This window comes from Lytechinus pictus, chromosome 8, assembly GCF_037042905.1.
Source record: "Lytechinus pictus isolate F3 Inbred chromosome 8, Lp3.0, whole genome shotgun sequence".
Classification (NCBI taxonomy): Eukaryota; Metazoa; Echinodermata; class Echinoidea; order Temnopleuroida; family Toxopneustidae; genus Lytechinus; species Lytechinus pictus.
The window spans coordinates 34,659,995-34,675,789 of record NC_087252.1 but is presented as its reverse complement, the minus strand read 5'-3'; the positions used below and the strand labels follow the sequence as shown (position 1 = coordinate 34,675,789).

Genomic DNA, 15,795 nt, shown 5'->3' with positions numbered 1-15,795 from the left:
TCGCCTTACCATTAACCATTCAATAAAATGGATACCCATCAGATCGATCATGTATTAAAACAGCATCCTTCCACGCACCCATATATTACAGAGGAACGTGCGCATTGGACCAATTACCCAGGGAGATTGACAAGAAAAGACAATGCTACGTTGTGAATACAGACCCCAGCCACAAAGCGGGCTCGCATTGGATCGCTTTTTTTTTTAAGAGGGTCATGGGGAATTTTTTGACTCTTATGGGAACGAACCTTCTTTTTACAGTCATACATTTACCAATTTTCTTCAAAGAAACACCGTGTCATGGGTTCATAATAAAAAGCGGGTGCAAGGGATAGGTTCTACGGTATGTGGACAATATTGTATATATTATATCATAAAAAGATGCCAGGGCCAGGGACTTAATCGTGTACTAAGGGTATTTGGTAAAGATTATAGACAAAATGATAAAAAAATCAACGACTTGTGTAATCAAAGTTTTGGTTCCTCGTTCCCCTTACAAGACCCATCTTTGATTTTTAGACAAATCGCACAAAGTCTGGCTATTTAATCGTCTTTATTGTGGAGATAATTTATGCTTGTCTTAGAGAATAATGACGGCGATATGGCCATTCTAAAGGTTCACTCAAGCGTGACGCGCGCACAAAAGAATATGACGTAATATCATTAGCATGACAATGAAGAGTTGAATAGGGGAAATTAGCATAACAATGGAAGAGTTGAATAGGGATAATTAGCATAACAATGGAAGAATAGTCTGGACAGATAGCCATTGAATAGGGGGTTGATTAGCATAACAATGGAAGAGTAGTCTGGAAGGATGGCCATTGAATAGGGATCATTAGCATAACAATAGCGAGTGCGGAAAGATCGGATGGCCATTGAATAGGGGACATTTAAATAACAATACCGAGTGCGGAAAGATCGGATGGCCATTGAATAGGGGATCATTTAAATAACAATGAGCGCAGTGACGTAGTAATGTTACGTATCTGTTAGAAGGGACGCGCAGTCTCCTTGGCAACGAATCAACAAATAAAAAAAATTGAATGGAAGGATTAAAAGAGTGTAATTGTTGGAAAGTTAAATTTAGAAAGTTGGCATAGTATAACAAAGGCAGAGTATGAATAGTTGCTAGAGAACATAATAACATAGCGACAATGTTTTGGTAAACAAGGAAATGACGTTACTCCTTCTCCGTGGTCTCCCTATTGGTTGATGTCGACGTGACGTAGGACGGACGTACTCTCCCATAGGTCGAAAAACTCACGTGATGCCGTGCTTAGCAACGACAGGGAGTGCATATAACCGCGAAATTTGAAATCTCCATCATTTCTCGTCAATCTACTCGTGCAGTCAGACCTACATCACCACACGCTACGTCGCATATATAATGGCAAGCTTTGAGAATGGGTACACCGACATTTCTTTGGCAGAAGCTACGCTTTCGGAGGAGGACCGAAGCAAAGGCTGGAAAGTGGGCTTCAGCGAGAGAGAACAGAGGGTTTACTTTTATAACCCTGTTACATGCGTTACACAGTGGGAGAGTCCGACCGACTGTTTGACCGATGGTGGTGCAGCTATCTCATCGCAGGATCCGTCACAGATAGAGCAACGACCGATACTACCCAAGTTCCCTAAAGGTCTCATACCTCCTCCTCCCCCCGTGGCTGCCAAGTTCACGAAGGACATCGTTAATCTCTCCACTGTCGAGACATTGACCAACACCCCACCAACGTCTACCAAGAGAACGATGAATGAGGTGAGTAAAAAGCATATTTATTATAATACTATTTCCATTGATTTAAAGAATACTCTCACAAACCTTTTCTCGTTATGTTGGATGGTTGCATTGACTATATCATTTGTAAGTTCAGATTGCAGAAAATTATATAACGATTCCATTTCTTTTATTTTTTCTGCAGGCCTTTCCTGAAGCTGAAACAGCTCATGCCGCCGCAAAGAAGCCAAGGCGTCAGATGACGATGAAGTTGCCGGACAGACTCCCCACGTTGGATCAAGAGATGACATTCCCGGACGATGTCCATGCCGTGCCTCTTGGAGGAAAGCGATACGCTGTCGTTAAGACATTTAACAAAACTGTTTACGTGAATGTGAGAGAATACTACCAACTACAGGAGGGAGGAAGAGCATTGGCTGGACGTAAAGGGATCAACCTTTCAATCGAAAACTGGGATCATCTAAGCGGAGCCATAATCGAAATCAATTCGGCAATTGGTGAACAATTGAACAAAATCCATCAGAATTAAATTCGTAATAGAGTATCATGATCCTAATTGAATTTTACTTAAGGCATTTTACGTTTATGTACGGATTATACACATGGGTATATAGTTTTTTCCTTTGTGTAGATAATGGAAACTGGAAACCCTTTTTGGAAGCTTTTCTAATCATCGAGTTGTTTGCAGACGTATGTAGATTGATGCTGCCCGGTCCAGATGGATGTGATGGATGTGACCACAACTATCCCACCGCATACCACGCCTGTGTCAATTACAAGATGCCTTACCACTGGAATAAAGAGGGGATTATCCAATATCTCGAAACAGGTGCCCAAAACCTTCGTAAACGAATGTCAAAAGGAAAGCTATGGAACAAATGGGTACTGTATTTTAGTCATTTAACAGGCGAGTCGCACATGACTCACCTGGTTCCTTACCGAACCTGGCAGGAATTTATCAAGGAACGACTTTCTATTCATGTTCAAGACGTAGAGTTTTTTCTAGAAACTTACGAGTTATGGTACGAAAGGGTCCCAGGTACAGATTATCTCGCATTGCAGAATGTGATTGACGAATTACAACCCCAATGACAGAAGAAAGGGGTTTCCAACATTTTCCGACGAATACCATGATATCTATTGGTACTCATACGAACATGATTCTGATGAAGAAGATTTAGACTATGGTTTAAAAAAATTAGAATATTGGAGAAGAATGTAAAGAATATTTAAAATGCATTGCTTAACATTGTTAATATTGTATGTCAAATGTGGGGATGTATTCATCAAAAAGAATTGTAATTAAAGCTTGAAGTATATACTTATAAATGAATTGTGGCATTGTGTATTCTTTTGGGTTTGATTGTATCGTCGTTTAGTTGGAATGGATACATCTTGATGGTGATGATGATGATGTGGATGATGGTTTTTTGATGTGGATGTAACGAGGTCGCTGTTGTTGTTGCTTTAGATGGGAAAGGGGGTCTAGAATGACGTATGTTGAGGATGATGATGATGCAATGAAGAGATAACGATAGTGAGGGGTGATGATGTTGATGTGGATAAAGAGGACAGCGAGAATCATGAGATGACTGTTGATGGTATATATATAATTAATGATGAATGCGTTGGTGGTTATGATAAAACAAAAATGATGATGTGATCAGTGTCTTTCTAATTGGTACACAGAGATACAATGACGCAGGAATAAAAGAATCTTAGACACTAAATATAGTATTTACAATGTTATATTTTTTATTTTTTTTGTTTCCACTATAATCATACATCAAATAATACCATAACTATAATATCATTCATGCTTTATACATCGTATACATCTACTTTAGAGTCTTGGATATTTGTTCCATCATAAAATCACGCTGCTGTATAGGTCTATCAAAATGGTAATTGAATTTCACAAAGTCTCTAACATAGTAGTCATTTGCGTCTGTATTGACCGAAAATTGGTTGACAATATCCTTCATGCTGTATCCACGTACACGATATGTCAAGAAGAAGATGACGTATTGTCCACACACGGTTGACAAATTTCCTTGAAGTTTGCGAGTATTCCATGTTGAGGGACCCTCGGTGTGTATTTGCAAAAAAGTCCTGATGGTTGACGTAGTGGGTGACATACCGTATGAATCAAAATATTCCGAATGACCACGTTCATCAAAATAAATAGCGATCCAATGACTTCCAGGTTCACGAGCAGGGTCGAGGTTGATCACGTAAGCCGATGGTCTCGGTACAAAATTGATTCTTAGGCGATCGGATGGATAAACACCTTGAAATAGTCCTCTCGTTGCCTTGTCATTAATCAAGATACGTTCGATGTCTACGGTATTCATCTTGAACCTCCTCACACTGAATAATCAAAGAGAATGTTGCGAGCTCTATCAATCTCCAGTATGTTGTCGAACTCGGCGTAGACGACGATGTTGACTCCACTTGGGATGCTTTTCCTGAAGTGCATCTCTAGACGAAGATTTCCCTGCTTCTTTAGGTTGAAGTGCTGGCCCGACGACAAGTCTGGAGAGAGATCAAATGCATAGAGTGCGTAACCTCTGTCGTAATCCTCTCGACTGATGTTATTGCCAGAATCTTTGAACATTTTATCCGTTCCCGAGAAGAGTGTCTGGTAGGATCTGATAGATCCTAATCCTGACACAAGACCGTATTCCGGGGTCAGTGGTTTGAATGGGACCTGTGTTCCATCAACGTAGAGGGAGACGTAGTTTACATCAAAATGATGAAAGTTGTAGGGGTTGAGGGTGTAGTTTCCGCTGAATGCCCTGTTGTCCACACAACCAATGATGAGACGTTGGGGTATCTGTCCAAGGAAGAGATGGTCTTGCTGCAGCGTCAGTTCTCCCTGGGGTACCGATAGGACCTTGCACATGACACGACGTACAGGGTACTTGGCAGTTCCTCTTTCCAGTGTTTTGCCATGTCCAAGCATGACCGAGGGGGAGACTTTAACTTTTCTGACGAAGAGGGAGCAATCCTGAATGACTACTTTGAATGACGGTTGATTGGCCGAAGACATAAGGCAGAATTCTTCTTTGCTCCGTATCAGCTTCACTCGCAGATCAACCCCATTCAACAGGTGCTTAGGCTGGAAGAATAGATTACAATGGAGAGGTCCTATCAATTCGAAGCTGTTTGACCCTTTAATGTACGTGTGTCTCTTCTTCAATCCTTGGTTAACATCGTTGCCTGGTTCGAGAGGGTTAGCCTGGTCCATGTGACCGGGCGTGTCTTTGAAGAAAAGAGCGGAAGTAAGTTGACTTTCCTTGGCTTCGGTTCCATATTGGAGTAAACTTTCGATCATGGCCCGGTAGGGGTAAGTTGGTGTCGACGGCGTGATCACGCGATCGTTGAGGCTCACATCCACTTGAGAAAAGAGGGAGTGGAGGAAGAGATTTACGGGAGCAACCTGATCTTCCGCTACCAAATTTGTCCCGTCGTGATGGACTACCTTGGCTTTCACGTAGATTTGCGTCTGAGAGAGATCCAAGTATTCGGTTCCGGATCCAGAGATATGAAACTCGATAGGTCCTCCATCCGAAAATTGAGCGAGAGGGTGGTACTCTACCCATTGACCATGTTCAATACTGGTCTGGGTAGGAGGAACGGTAAAAAGATCCAACTCCGATTTGACACATTCGCATGAATCATTGTGTACAAAGGCCATGGTCGTTTGCTTTTCAGATGGTTAATTATCGAAAATGTCGCGAGTTCTTGCCTTGGCGATGGTTCGTTTACGACTGCCCGAGCGTTTGGCTGGTTTTCTTCTTTTATTCGCAGTCCTGGTTTGTCCCTGTTGGATGTTTCTACGACGCGATTGGTTAATCCGTCGTCTCTTTTTTGGAGGTACTCTGTCATCAATATGTTTACCGAGGCGGTCGTTCAGAGTTCCAGCGGCATAGTCTATTCCAGCATTCACCATCTTACGTGACAATGACTTAGTTCCTTTCTTTAATGCTTTTTTTACGACAGCTTGGCTTCCTCTTTTTACCAAAGGTTTTATGAAAGGGATGGCTGCTCGAAGTCCTCTGGCGAGTAAACCACCGATTCCGAATCCTTGCTGCGTTGCGTATAGTAATCGGTGTAAACCTGGGGAGAGACGTAATGTGTTGACGTCATCCTGCACTCTCTGATTATCTTAACAATGAGGGAGCGCTCTTTCTAAGATGTAGTTTGACAACCACTCTTCCTCGTTGAAATGGGATTCTATGACCCGTGGCATCCGTTATATCGATCTCCATCACGTTGAAAAGTTTCTTTGAGACTGGAAGATAATGTGGAACCTCAAAATTGACCGTCACATCGTTCCCATGCCTTTCCTTGACTTGCACGACACGTAACAATGGGGCTCGTGTGTCCCCCACAATCTGATGCTCGACGATATCCGTATAGACGTACAAGGCATGAATCATCATCATGTCGACGGGTAACTTGGCTTTTAACGGTCCGGCCATCGAGGTTCCATCGGGAAAACCCAACATGGTGGCTATTCCTCCTATCAATTTGACCCTGTAAAATGGGTCATGGGTGAGCAACGTCACCACGCTGGAATGTGGGTTGTATTCAAATTCAACAGCCCTTCGGAGTTCTTTGGGTACGACCAGAGTCAACAATGCTCGAATATCGCTGTAATGACCGTTTGGGATGCGATGTTCGTCCCAGCTCTGTCCGCCATTGCCCGAAAAGAGAATCATGGATTGTTGGTAGGAGCTATGGACGTTGAACCACCTATTCGGGTAGTGCATTTCCACAAGCCCAGCCTCCCATTCACCTTCGAGTAAAACGGTATAAGGGAGTTTAACCTTAAAATGTGCCAATGTGTTCTCAGGATAGTCGCCAAGCGAACTGTTACTCGGTAAGGTGAGGTAAAAGGACGATGCTGTTGTCTTAGCCATGATGAACCAACTAATCAAGTTTGATGTAGGATGTGCTCTTTTATTTCAAACTGACAATATCAGTGACATAGCTGTTGAACTTGTCTGGATACCCCCACCACTTTACGAAATATTCAGTCACTTTTCCCCCTCTTTCGCGTATGTAGAATTCGTTCGATCTTGTAAATTTCATCGTTGGGTGGAACGATTTTCTACAATTCATCTTCGTAGAAAGTTCCATCGATATGCTCCCCGCTGAAATCTTGGACTCTGTAGACTAGGGGTCTTCTTCTTACAATCTGACTCACAGTGAAGATCTCCTCCGTCCACTTTGGAAGATAACCTTTTCTGAAGGTTTACGTTGCCATGGAAAGTCGAACTTTATCTCCCACCTTAAATTTTGGTCGCCTGCTTATGGCCACGGACCTGTCTCCATACAGAGTTAACCAGACATCTTTTTCGTTGGTAGCTTTCACTTCCACAGGGGGTCGTCCGATGCTGGAATGCTTTCTCTTATTGTATGCAGACACTAGTTTGGGTAGTACATCTATGTACTTACGAGTGTTTTTACTGGTGAAATACTTGAACATCCTGCCTTTGAGCGTTTTATTGAATCTTTCAGCGACACTCGCTTTTGTTGCTTCGTTCTGGGTCGTAAAAAAGTGGATTCCTTCCTCCTTTAGGAGCTGTTGGAACGGTCTGTTGATGAATTCACCCCCTTTGTCGGATTGCAGTTTGTGAGGCTTCCGTCCTTCTTTCAGTATTTGTTGAAATGCCTGGACAAGAGTTGGACCCTTTTTATCTTTCAGAGGAACGACCCAGGCGTACTTGGAAAATATGTCTATACAGGTCAGGAGATACTTGATTCCCTTATTTTTACGTGAGAGGGCCTGCATATCGACCAGATCCACTTGCCATTGATGATCAATGCCATACACGATAACTCTATTTCTTTTGAAACGACGACAAAGTGGTTTGTGTAAGGTGTATGTCGGTTGTTCCATCAACCATCTCTGCACTTGTTCCTTGGTGATATCTCCATTTCGCTTTTTCGCTGCTCGGTAGACAACATCGACACCACCAAAACTTGCGGGATGCTCCGGATCGTAATACAGTTCTTCCAGGATTTTTTCCATCGACTGCTGTTTCTATCACTTTTATGTTTACGTTTCCTTTGCAACAAGCCAACGCGCACCTGATACGTTTAACTTCAAATTTCCAAGATGGGGGCCAGCAACCCATGTTGCTTCGTATCCGTAGTTCTTTGAAATGACTAGAATGGAAGAATACCTGGATATATCAATAGGGAGTCCAGCGAGATGAGGTCTTCCGTTTGGCACGACGTCTTTTCCGAGGAGGTAGGTGATCCGCTGAAGCAAATATCTCTGGTTGAGTGGTGACAGGGTCTTCCCTTTTCTCACTCTGCTTCTTTGTTCCAGGGGAAAATAACAATTGGGACGAATTCATTAGCTGCTGTATGAATTTCCACCTGTCTTCATTTCCTACCAGTTCCCGGGGAGGATGCAACGTGACCAAGGCTTGGGCAAATGTCTGCCATCCTCTCGGAGAATAGGACTTTCTTTTCCTCAACACATCATTGACAAGGTCCACAACATGCGTTCCTTCTACGACTTTTCCTTTGAACTCCAACTCTCCTTTTTCGGTGAAAGCTACAGAGGACGCTCCTTCTAATAGGCGCATGAGCTGTTCCGCTTTCCGTACCAGCGTTTTAGGTACGCTGTCTTTCACACGCTGTGTCCACGTGGATGTCCGAGAAAGAATAGAGGGGTCTGGCATATTACTTTGCGATGATTGTGACTGGGGGTGGATGAAGTCTCCACCGTTACAGCCAGAGGTTGATTTAGTTTCTGATGCATGTTGATATAACCCAGTAATGCTTGTTCGTAGAGTTTTGCTCTTTCATCTTTCGGAATATCTCGACGACGTAAGATGGTCTGCATCTGTTCATCCAATCCGGACAGGCCTTGGTAAGTAGGGTTGAGAGTCTGCTGATGAGAAGAATGCATTTGCTGAACGGTTTCATGAGGTACCAACACCATCTTTTTTGCATAATGCATGGTCATTATTTCTTTGTACGTCGTTGTCGTCTGCGTTGAATACCCAAGCGGATGCCGCGGATGCCAAAATCCCCCACCAAACTGGCAACAATAGGAGCAATCAGTGCTGGTAAAAATCCACCCTTCTGGTTCAGCAGTTTTTTCTTCTTTTTACTTAGTGCAATTTTTCTGTTACACAGACTCCGTAAGGTGTTCTTATGACAATGCAGCTTCTTTTTCTCACTGTTGGAGAGAGAAACGTTACCGTGGAGAATATTGAGGGCACATTCACACAGGGTCTCGATCAAGTCCTTTTTGGCTCCTTGCAGTACTCCTTTTCTTTGTATAGGACTTCCACCCGCCAGGACATGTAGATAAGGAGCGTTCTTCTTCATCCTCTGAGACATGTCGAATGAAAAGATGCGTGCATTCACGTTGTTTTATATTAGGAGAGTGACGATGGAGCGGCCGATACCTCTGATTTTATACAATGATAGAAGTATTACCAATCATTTCATCACATACACCACATTTTTCTCACCCGGAAAGATATTGGTGCGCAAACGAATTTGATCCTCCGTATCTGGCTTCAAGTCTATCATGAGGTATCCGTACGGTTTACTGGTGGCGTCTTTATAGGCTTCTTGTAAACATTTTCCATTTTGAGAATAGATTTGCTTTGCCAAGTGAACAATCTGGGAAGAGTCGCGTGGATTTTTAAATAAGATGATGTAGTGGGCATTGAGACTGATGGTTCTACTCTCTTTTCCCTGGTGAAAGAGATTCTGGCTGATTATATGACGGAAAGATTACGATGATGACTACCTTTAGTGAAAAGATGCGACACCCTCTGATCTTGATTTGCCTGGGACATCAAATCATCCAAGATGATCAAATTGGACTGCTCGCGGTCAAATATCCCCTCCAAATCTGAAGGAATACCCTCCTGAAGTTCAATAAATGGCATATCCCTCGCCATATCAGCATAACCCCTCTGATATTCACCATAACACCAAATGATCTTTTCAAAAGGTTTATCCACCAACTGTTCATGATGTTTAAGGAGCTTCGTCACAAATTGCGTTTTACCACACCCCGTCGGTCCCGCGATTAGAGCTGTAAAAGGATGCTTCCAGCGAACGTCCATTCTCTCAAATAACCACCCTCTTCCAAATCACATGCTTTTATACTCATCTTCTTAGACACGATCTCACGCATTCGTCCAGAAATTCATGTAATTTTTCACTCCGTCTCTAATTGCCTCCGTTTATTTCAACTTCTCCCACAAACACACATATTCATTCTGTATTTCATCGATAACAAAAAAAAAAAAAGATAAATGACAATAGTTCATTCATATTCAACACTTGCTTTTCTTTATTTTCGTAATTACTTGACAGTATTAGGAGTGCATTGATCGTTGTATTTATCGTTAACTTCTAACATCATCGTTGAGTAAGAAAAAATAATCGTAGTAGGACTTTCCTTGTTTTGCATTTTAGCTTCTGACATTGAGAAACGCGCAAGGTACCATCCACCATAAAATTCAAACAGATTGTAATGTTTATTTGACAAGACTGGCATGGTATAAAAATATATAATACTTTAACAAAAATAAATATACTGTACATTAACACACACAAAAATAATCGCTTTAAAAAATGAAAACTAAGGATAGCACAAGAAGAATAAAGGTTTATGTGAAAGAAAAAAAATGATAGAAGAAAAAGAAAGGTAAGATAAAAGGAAAAGAATTTCAGAAACCGTAAGGAATGGTACGAAAGTTGTCCACTCTCACGCGCTTGTCGTAAACAAGACGATGCTCTTTGGTTTCCGTACGAGTAACAATGCCTTGTGTACGTTTACGCGCTTTTCAGCGCAAGTTTCAAAGTTGACCAATTTTGCGTTCCTGCAATTCAGTGTTATGCCTCTCACTTTACAGCTACCCACAACTTCGCTTTTCTTTTTCGAGGAATACACTTTGTATGTGTAATTTTTTGGTCCAAGGGCATAGATTTCAGTAATGTAGCTTCCTTGTCCAAAATCCTTTTCTAATTCGTCGGTCATGTCACCGAGGTAGTTACCTGTTGGGATGTCTGTCATGGTGTCGTTTGTGAGGTATATAATGGAATCAGTATAAAAATAGAGCACGCGCTGTTGCAGTTGCTCGAGGTAGCTGTACAGTTTGAGTCTCGCATAACACGTGGTGAAAGCAGCCACTACGACGTTTGTGTTAGGAAGTACTTCTAGAAAATCTTCTTCTTCCTCATGCTGCACTTGCGCCATGTTTTCGTTGGGGAAATCTATGTGCTTTATGTTCAATCTAGGATTGGTGATATGCTGGAAGAACTCTTCAGGTTGTGTGAAATAACGGGTTTTTGGAAGATTATTTCTTTGTCCGAATTTTCCCCAAAAGCTATTCAAACAAATCTTGGCTACTGCCCTCAAACCTTTGTTTGTCCTGATGGCTGCCGGATCCAAAAGTATACCCTCCTTTTCATGGTAATTCTTTACGTATTTTTGTCTTTCTTTTTCAATGTGTAGGGTGGGCACAACATCTTCCGAACGACATTCTTTTGGCCACCCACTTGCTTCCTGTTTGACCTTCAAAAACAAATTAATGTACTCGATGAAGAGTCCTCCCGTTTGTGAATGTGGATCGTAATGCGATGTGTTGGAGTAATGCCATACCTCGTACACCTCCCCCACACGATAGCCCAAGTCAAGAGCTTTTTTTATTTCCTCTGTGACCCAGGTTGCGGATAGAGTCCTTTCCTCATCGTTATGTTCGCAGCGCTGTGTCTGCTGCTGCTCCACACAGGTACGACAGAGTGGAAACAACAACTTACCACCTGAATTGCGATAAGGAAGGACAGGATGAAATAACCCTCTTGGTGGAATCATTTTACATTTCACCAGACCGAAAAAGTGACCAAGGGGTTTGAAATTTTCGGTGATGATAGTAGGATGACCTATAGGGAAGTTTGCGTATTTGCATACCCAAGGATAGAGGCTACAGACGTCAATGTATTGAATCCTTTCGGCGCCCTGAACTCGATGAAATAGTTTAATGGCATTGGTCCTCCCTCCATAAAATGCATGCCTTGGTTCAAGTGGCTCTACAATGTTAAGTCTTGTCAAAAAATCCCTTAGCCCCGAGTTTTCCTTTTTCATTTTGTTGAAATCACATTCCCACATTACAACCACTCTGTATCCCAGTTTTCGCAATGCGTGCAACCGTAGCATAGTATAATCATACACATCTTGTACCGTGTTGCTTGAATCCGGTACAAGAGTATCTCTTCTTTTATAACATTTTAGACACCCATGCCAAATGTCGCCTAAGAATTCATAACACGTTTTTGTAGCTGAATGGTAGCCATCTACTTTGTACCCCCCAATTTGATATTCCCCTCCATTTCGCGCATGCTGAATTTCAATACCCTCGTGGAAGCTTACCCATTTCAACCATTTCAGGGCAGCAATAGAGTGTCTGTCATTGTTTCTGTAACCTCTATTAAGGATGAGTCCGATTGTATTGGGTTTCAAAAATCGAGTCCGAAATACAACATTACATGCGGCAGCAATGGTCACGTTTTTGAAAGGGTCTATACCCCCAGTGACACTCATAAAATGCGATCTAAAACGCATGCACCCCTCAGTCAGGATTTGAACATCTGTCTGGCAATATTCCAGCAATTCCTTTTGCAGATCAAATCTATAATTTTTGTGTTTTTCATACCACTCTTGGAACTCTCTCCTCTTGTCATCGGACATCCCATCTGGATCAAAGTAGGCTTGTTCGGGTACTGCACCAACGTACTCTTGGTTTTCTAGTTTGTTAAACAGGTGAGGAAAAAACCCTTTCTTCAACTCTGATAGGTCAAAGGTGGCAGGGAACGCGGACAATGGCATGGCTAAAAAGCTGAGAGAGTCAATGACCTTTACCTTACCTACGGTTAAACATAGGAGTTTAGAGCCATTCAAGATTACATCTGGAGCGATGGCATTTCGGAAGCAGTAATCTTGAATAAACTGCGCATCGTAAGAACGAGCATTGTGAGCGATAGCGATGACTCCGTCATGTTCGTTACCCCTAAAAGCCAATCGCAAAATGTATCGACAGTGTCATTCCCCCTAAAAATGTGCTCTCGAATACCGCACCTGGCACAGGCTTCATCTTTTAACATGACGCAATCCTCACACACGCGTTGTGCAACGCATAGGTTTGGAATGTGCTTATAGACAGGCCCGTGCTGGTTTTCATCGATTTTAACGTCTTGTCGACATTCAAATCGAAGAAGATGAACATTTGCTTTTCAACTGTTTTTTCATCCCCTTTGGTTTTCTTCGTTTTTTTCTTCGCTTTTTGCGCATCTGGTAGTGGTTGCATGAAACACTGATGATTCTCTTTCACGACGTAGGCACGACATCGCTCACAATACCGTTTATCGCATTCATGTATTTTGGGGTCTTTGAAACGAGTGTCCAAGATGACTTCGCATTTACACTTGAACACCTTTTCACAAATTGATTTTGATTGCGATTTTTTCTCACGATGACGATCGAAACATGTCTGACTTTTGAAAGCTCTTTTACAAGTTTCACACGTCACCCAAGCTTCGAACTCACAACCTACATTTTTCTTGCAGCAGTTACAACTATTAATACATCTATGTCTCTCTTCCGCGTCATACCCCTTAAAACAAATTGTACAAAAATAACTCTTGCCTAAAAACGCAGGCAAGCTAAGAATAACATCGTAATGATTATTATGTAAAAAAAGGATAAGCATCTTATTATTTGGTTGGCCTTTGTAGAGAAGACCATGTTTGGTGGTGGTACCGTAGACTACGATCTGATAACCCTGTGAGCGAAGGTGTTCCTGAAATTTTTCTATCTCAGGAATACCACATCTGCCTTCTTGGACCTCCGCTTTTTAATGTAATAAACGCGCCTCATTTTCTTGCAATTGTCCTTGCGGTCGCCTAATCTTTTTATAGTGCAAGGGGTTGTTGTGTTTATCAACATGTGCCATGGCAACAACCAAAGCACGCGCGCAACAAAGTTCATCTTTATTTTCAATTTTTAAGAATCGACGTTTGTTGTTGATGAACTTGTTAAGTGGCAGGGTATTTTCTTTATTTCGCCCCCTTGTAGCGTTTTGATGTGGATTACTCTGATTGAGAATCCCCCTTCAAAGAGAAAAACTTGTTCGTTCGATTGAATGAGTTGTTCCAAAAGGGTTAAAAGTCGATCCAACGAAAATTGATCGTAGCGAGTCAAAGGAATGCCGATATCCTGGCTCAAAGAGGGCGAAGATATCACAAAACCTATCAGATCGTGATCTTCAAATTGCACGGTCATGTTTCTTATAATACTTAATAACAATGCAGAAACTACATTCTCCGGAGAGGTCTGGTCTAGTAGCGGAGTCAGCGGACGGACGTTAACATCGTAGTCGAAGACACGTCCGGCAAATCGGGGTGCCGCCCTCTCCTCTCGCCCTACGATGTTATAGAATCGTTCGATCAGCTCCTATAAAAAAAAAGGTAACATGTAAGGGAAATCAATTCATGTAGTTCAAATTGAAATGTGGAGAAACACAAGAATGGGATCCGTCATGGATGACAAATAACGATTAGTTTCAAATCACACATTTAACTTACCGCAAGACGTTCGGTAGTAATGGGTCTTCGCGCAGATTCCTCTTCCTCTTCTTCGACGATTGAGTCATTCTCAGTAGTGGGTTCACCCCCTTGTTCATCTCCCGACGCTTCAACGTTTGAATCATCTTCCATAGCTGCGTACGCGTCGAGAAGAACCTCATCAGGAATCGATGAACTTTGGCTGGCTGGGGTAGATGACTGATTGGTGATCTAAGATAAACAAAATATCGTAACAGGAATAAAAGATCAATGTCTAATGATAACTTTGTTGAATTTAAAAGAGGATGTAGACTCAGAGAATATTACTCGACACGGAAAATACATATTCTACTTACTTCATTTTCCCGTTCCTCTCCACGCATAATCTCGTTTATAGTGGATTGCGTAGGAGCATCGTTCAAAGGAGGGACCACACCAGATGAAGAGGCAATATCCATTGACTATTAGAGGAGAACAAGTCAAGAAAACGACCTCTTAATAACATTTTATTCAAAAAATGTTGGACACATACTGACAGAATGAACATGAGGGTGTCCATATTGATATTCTACACAAAGGTTGGCTTGATATAAACAATTTGTACCATTCGACAATAAAAATTTTGGAAAACATATGTCAATATAGTAAAGTATAACGTTATTCTCAAGCTTACCGAAAATTCATCAAGGTCTTCTGCACTGGATACCACATCCTCTTCCAAATCTCTTTGGAGATTGAAGAGAGCATGTCTGGCCTCTCTACTGTGGGTTTCTCGTTCTTGTTGCTGCCGGACGGTCCTCATTCGCCTTTGAGTGGCAGCGATAAAATTTCTCCGAAGCTCTTTGAATTCCCGTTCGTCTTGTCTTGTCCACTGTTCTGCCATTTTTTTTTAAATTCTAAATAGAATACACAAATATGGTGCTTTGTGCGTGGAATCAACAGAGTCCGTTGTGTCTAGGTGACTATCTCGAACGTTTGTGATAGCGTCGGGTTATATTCCAGTCAATTTATACAGGGTTTGGTGTTGGTAAGTGCGACCATAGCAACAATCAAAATATTGACCATCAAAATAATGTATATTTAGCATTCAAACTGACCACATCCTTTCATTTCATAACGTTTATTCCTTGTTTTTGCATGGTTTAACTGTGCGTTAGCAATAGTTAGATTTCATTCATGTAGAGAAATAACCGATTGAAGCGAAGATACGATGACAAGATGTTTGTTCCAACGATCAAAAGTTGTTTTTCGAAAAGTCATGCTAGCTTTTAACCAAGTACAGAAATAACTGATTGAAGCGAAGATGAGATGAATAGTTCTTGCATTCTTTGTTTTGTTCCAACCATCAATAGTTGTATTTAGATAAGTCATGGTAGCTTTTAACCAAGTACAGAAATAACCGATTGAAGCGAAGATGAGATGAATAGTTGTTGCATTCTTTGTTT

At 41.8% G+C, this 15,795-nt stretch overlaps 2 protein-coding genes across 2 annotated transcripts; both read right to left on the bottom strand.

Moving 5' to 3' along the window:
* Nucleotides 1–4,103: 4,103 nt before the first annotated feature.
* LOC135155288 (uncharacterized protein F54H12.2-like) lies at nt 4,104–5,438 on the bottom strand. The gene has a single exon (XM_064104234.1). The coding sequence runs from the start codon at nt 5,436–5,438 to the stop codon at nt 4,104–4,106; it is 1,335 nt and encodes a 444-aa protein (XP_063960304.1).
* A 4,619-nt stretch (nt 5,439–10,057) lies between these two features.
* Nucleotides 10,058–15,332, bottom strand: LOC135155162 (uncharacterized). The gene is made up of 4 exons (XM_064103973.1): nt 15,024–15,332; nt 14,707–14,811; nt 14,372–14,581; nt 10,058–14,240 (listed from the first exon to the last, which is right to left on the bottom strand). The coding sequence occupies exons 1-4, from the start codon at nt 15,231–15,233 to the stop codon at nt 13,791–13,793; spliced, it is 975 nt and encodes a 324-aa protein (XP_063960043.1). The 5' UTR covers nt 15,234–15,332; the 3' UTR covers nt 10,058–13,790.
* Nucleotides 15,333–15,795: the final 463 nt, after the last annotated feature.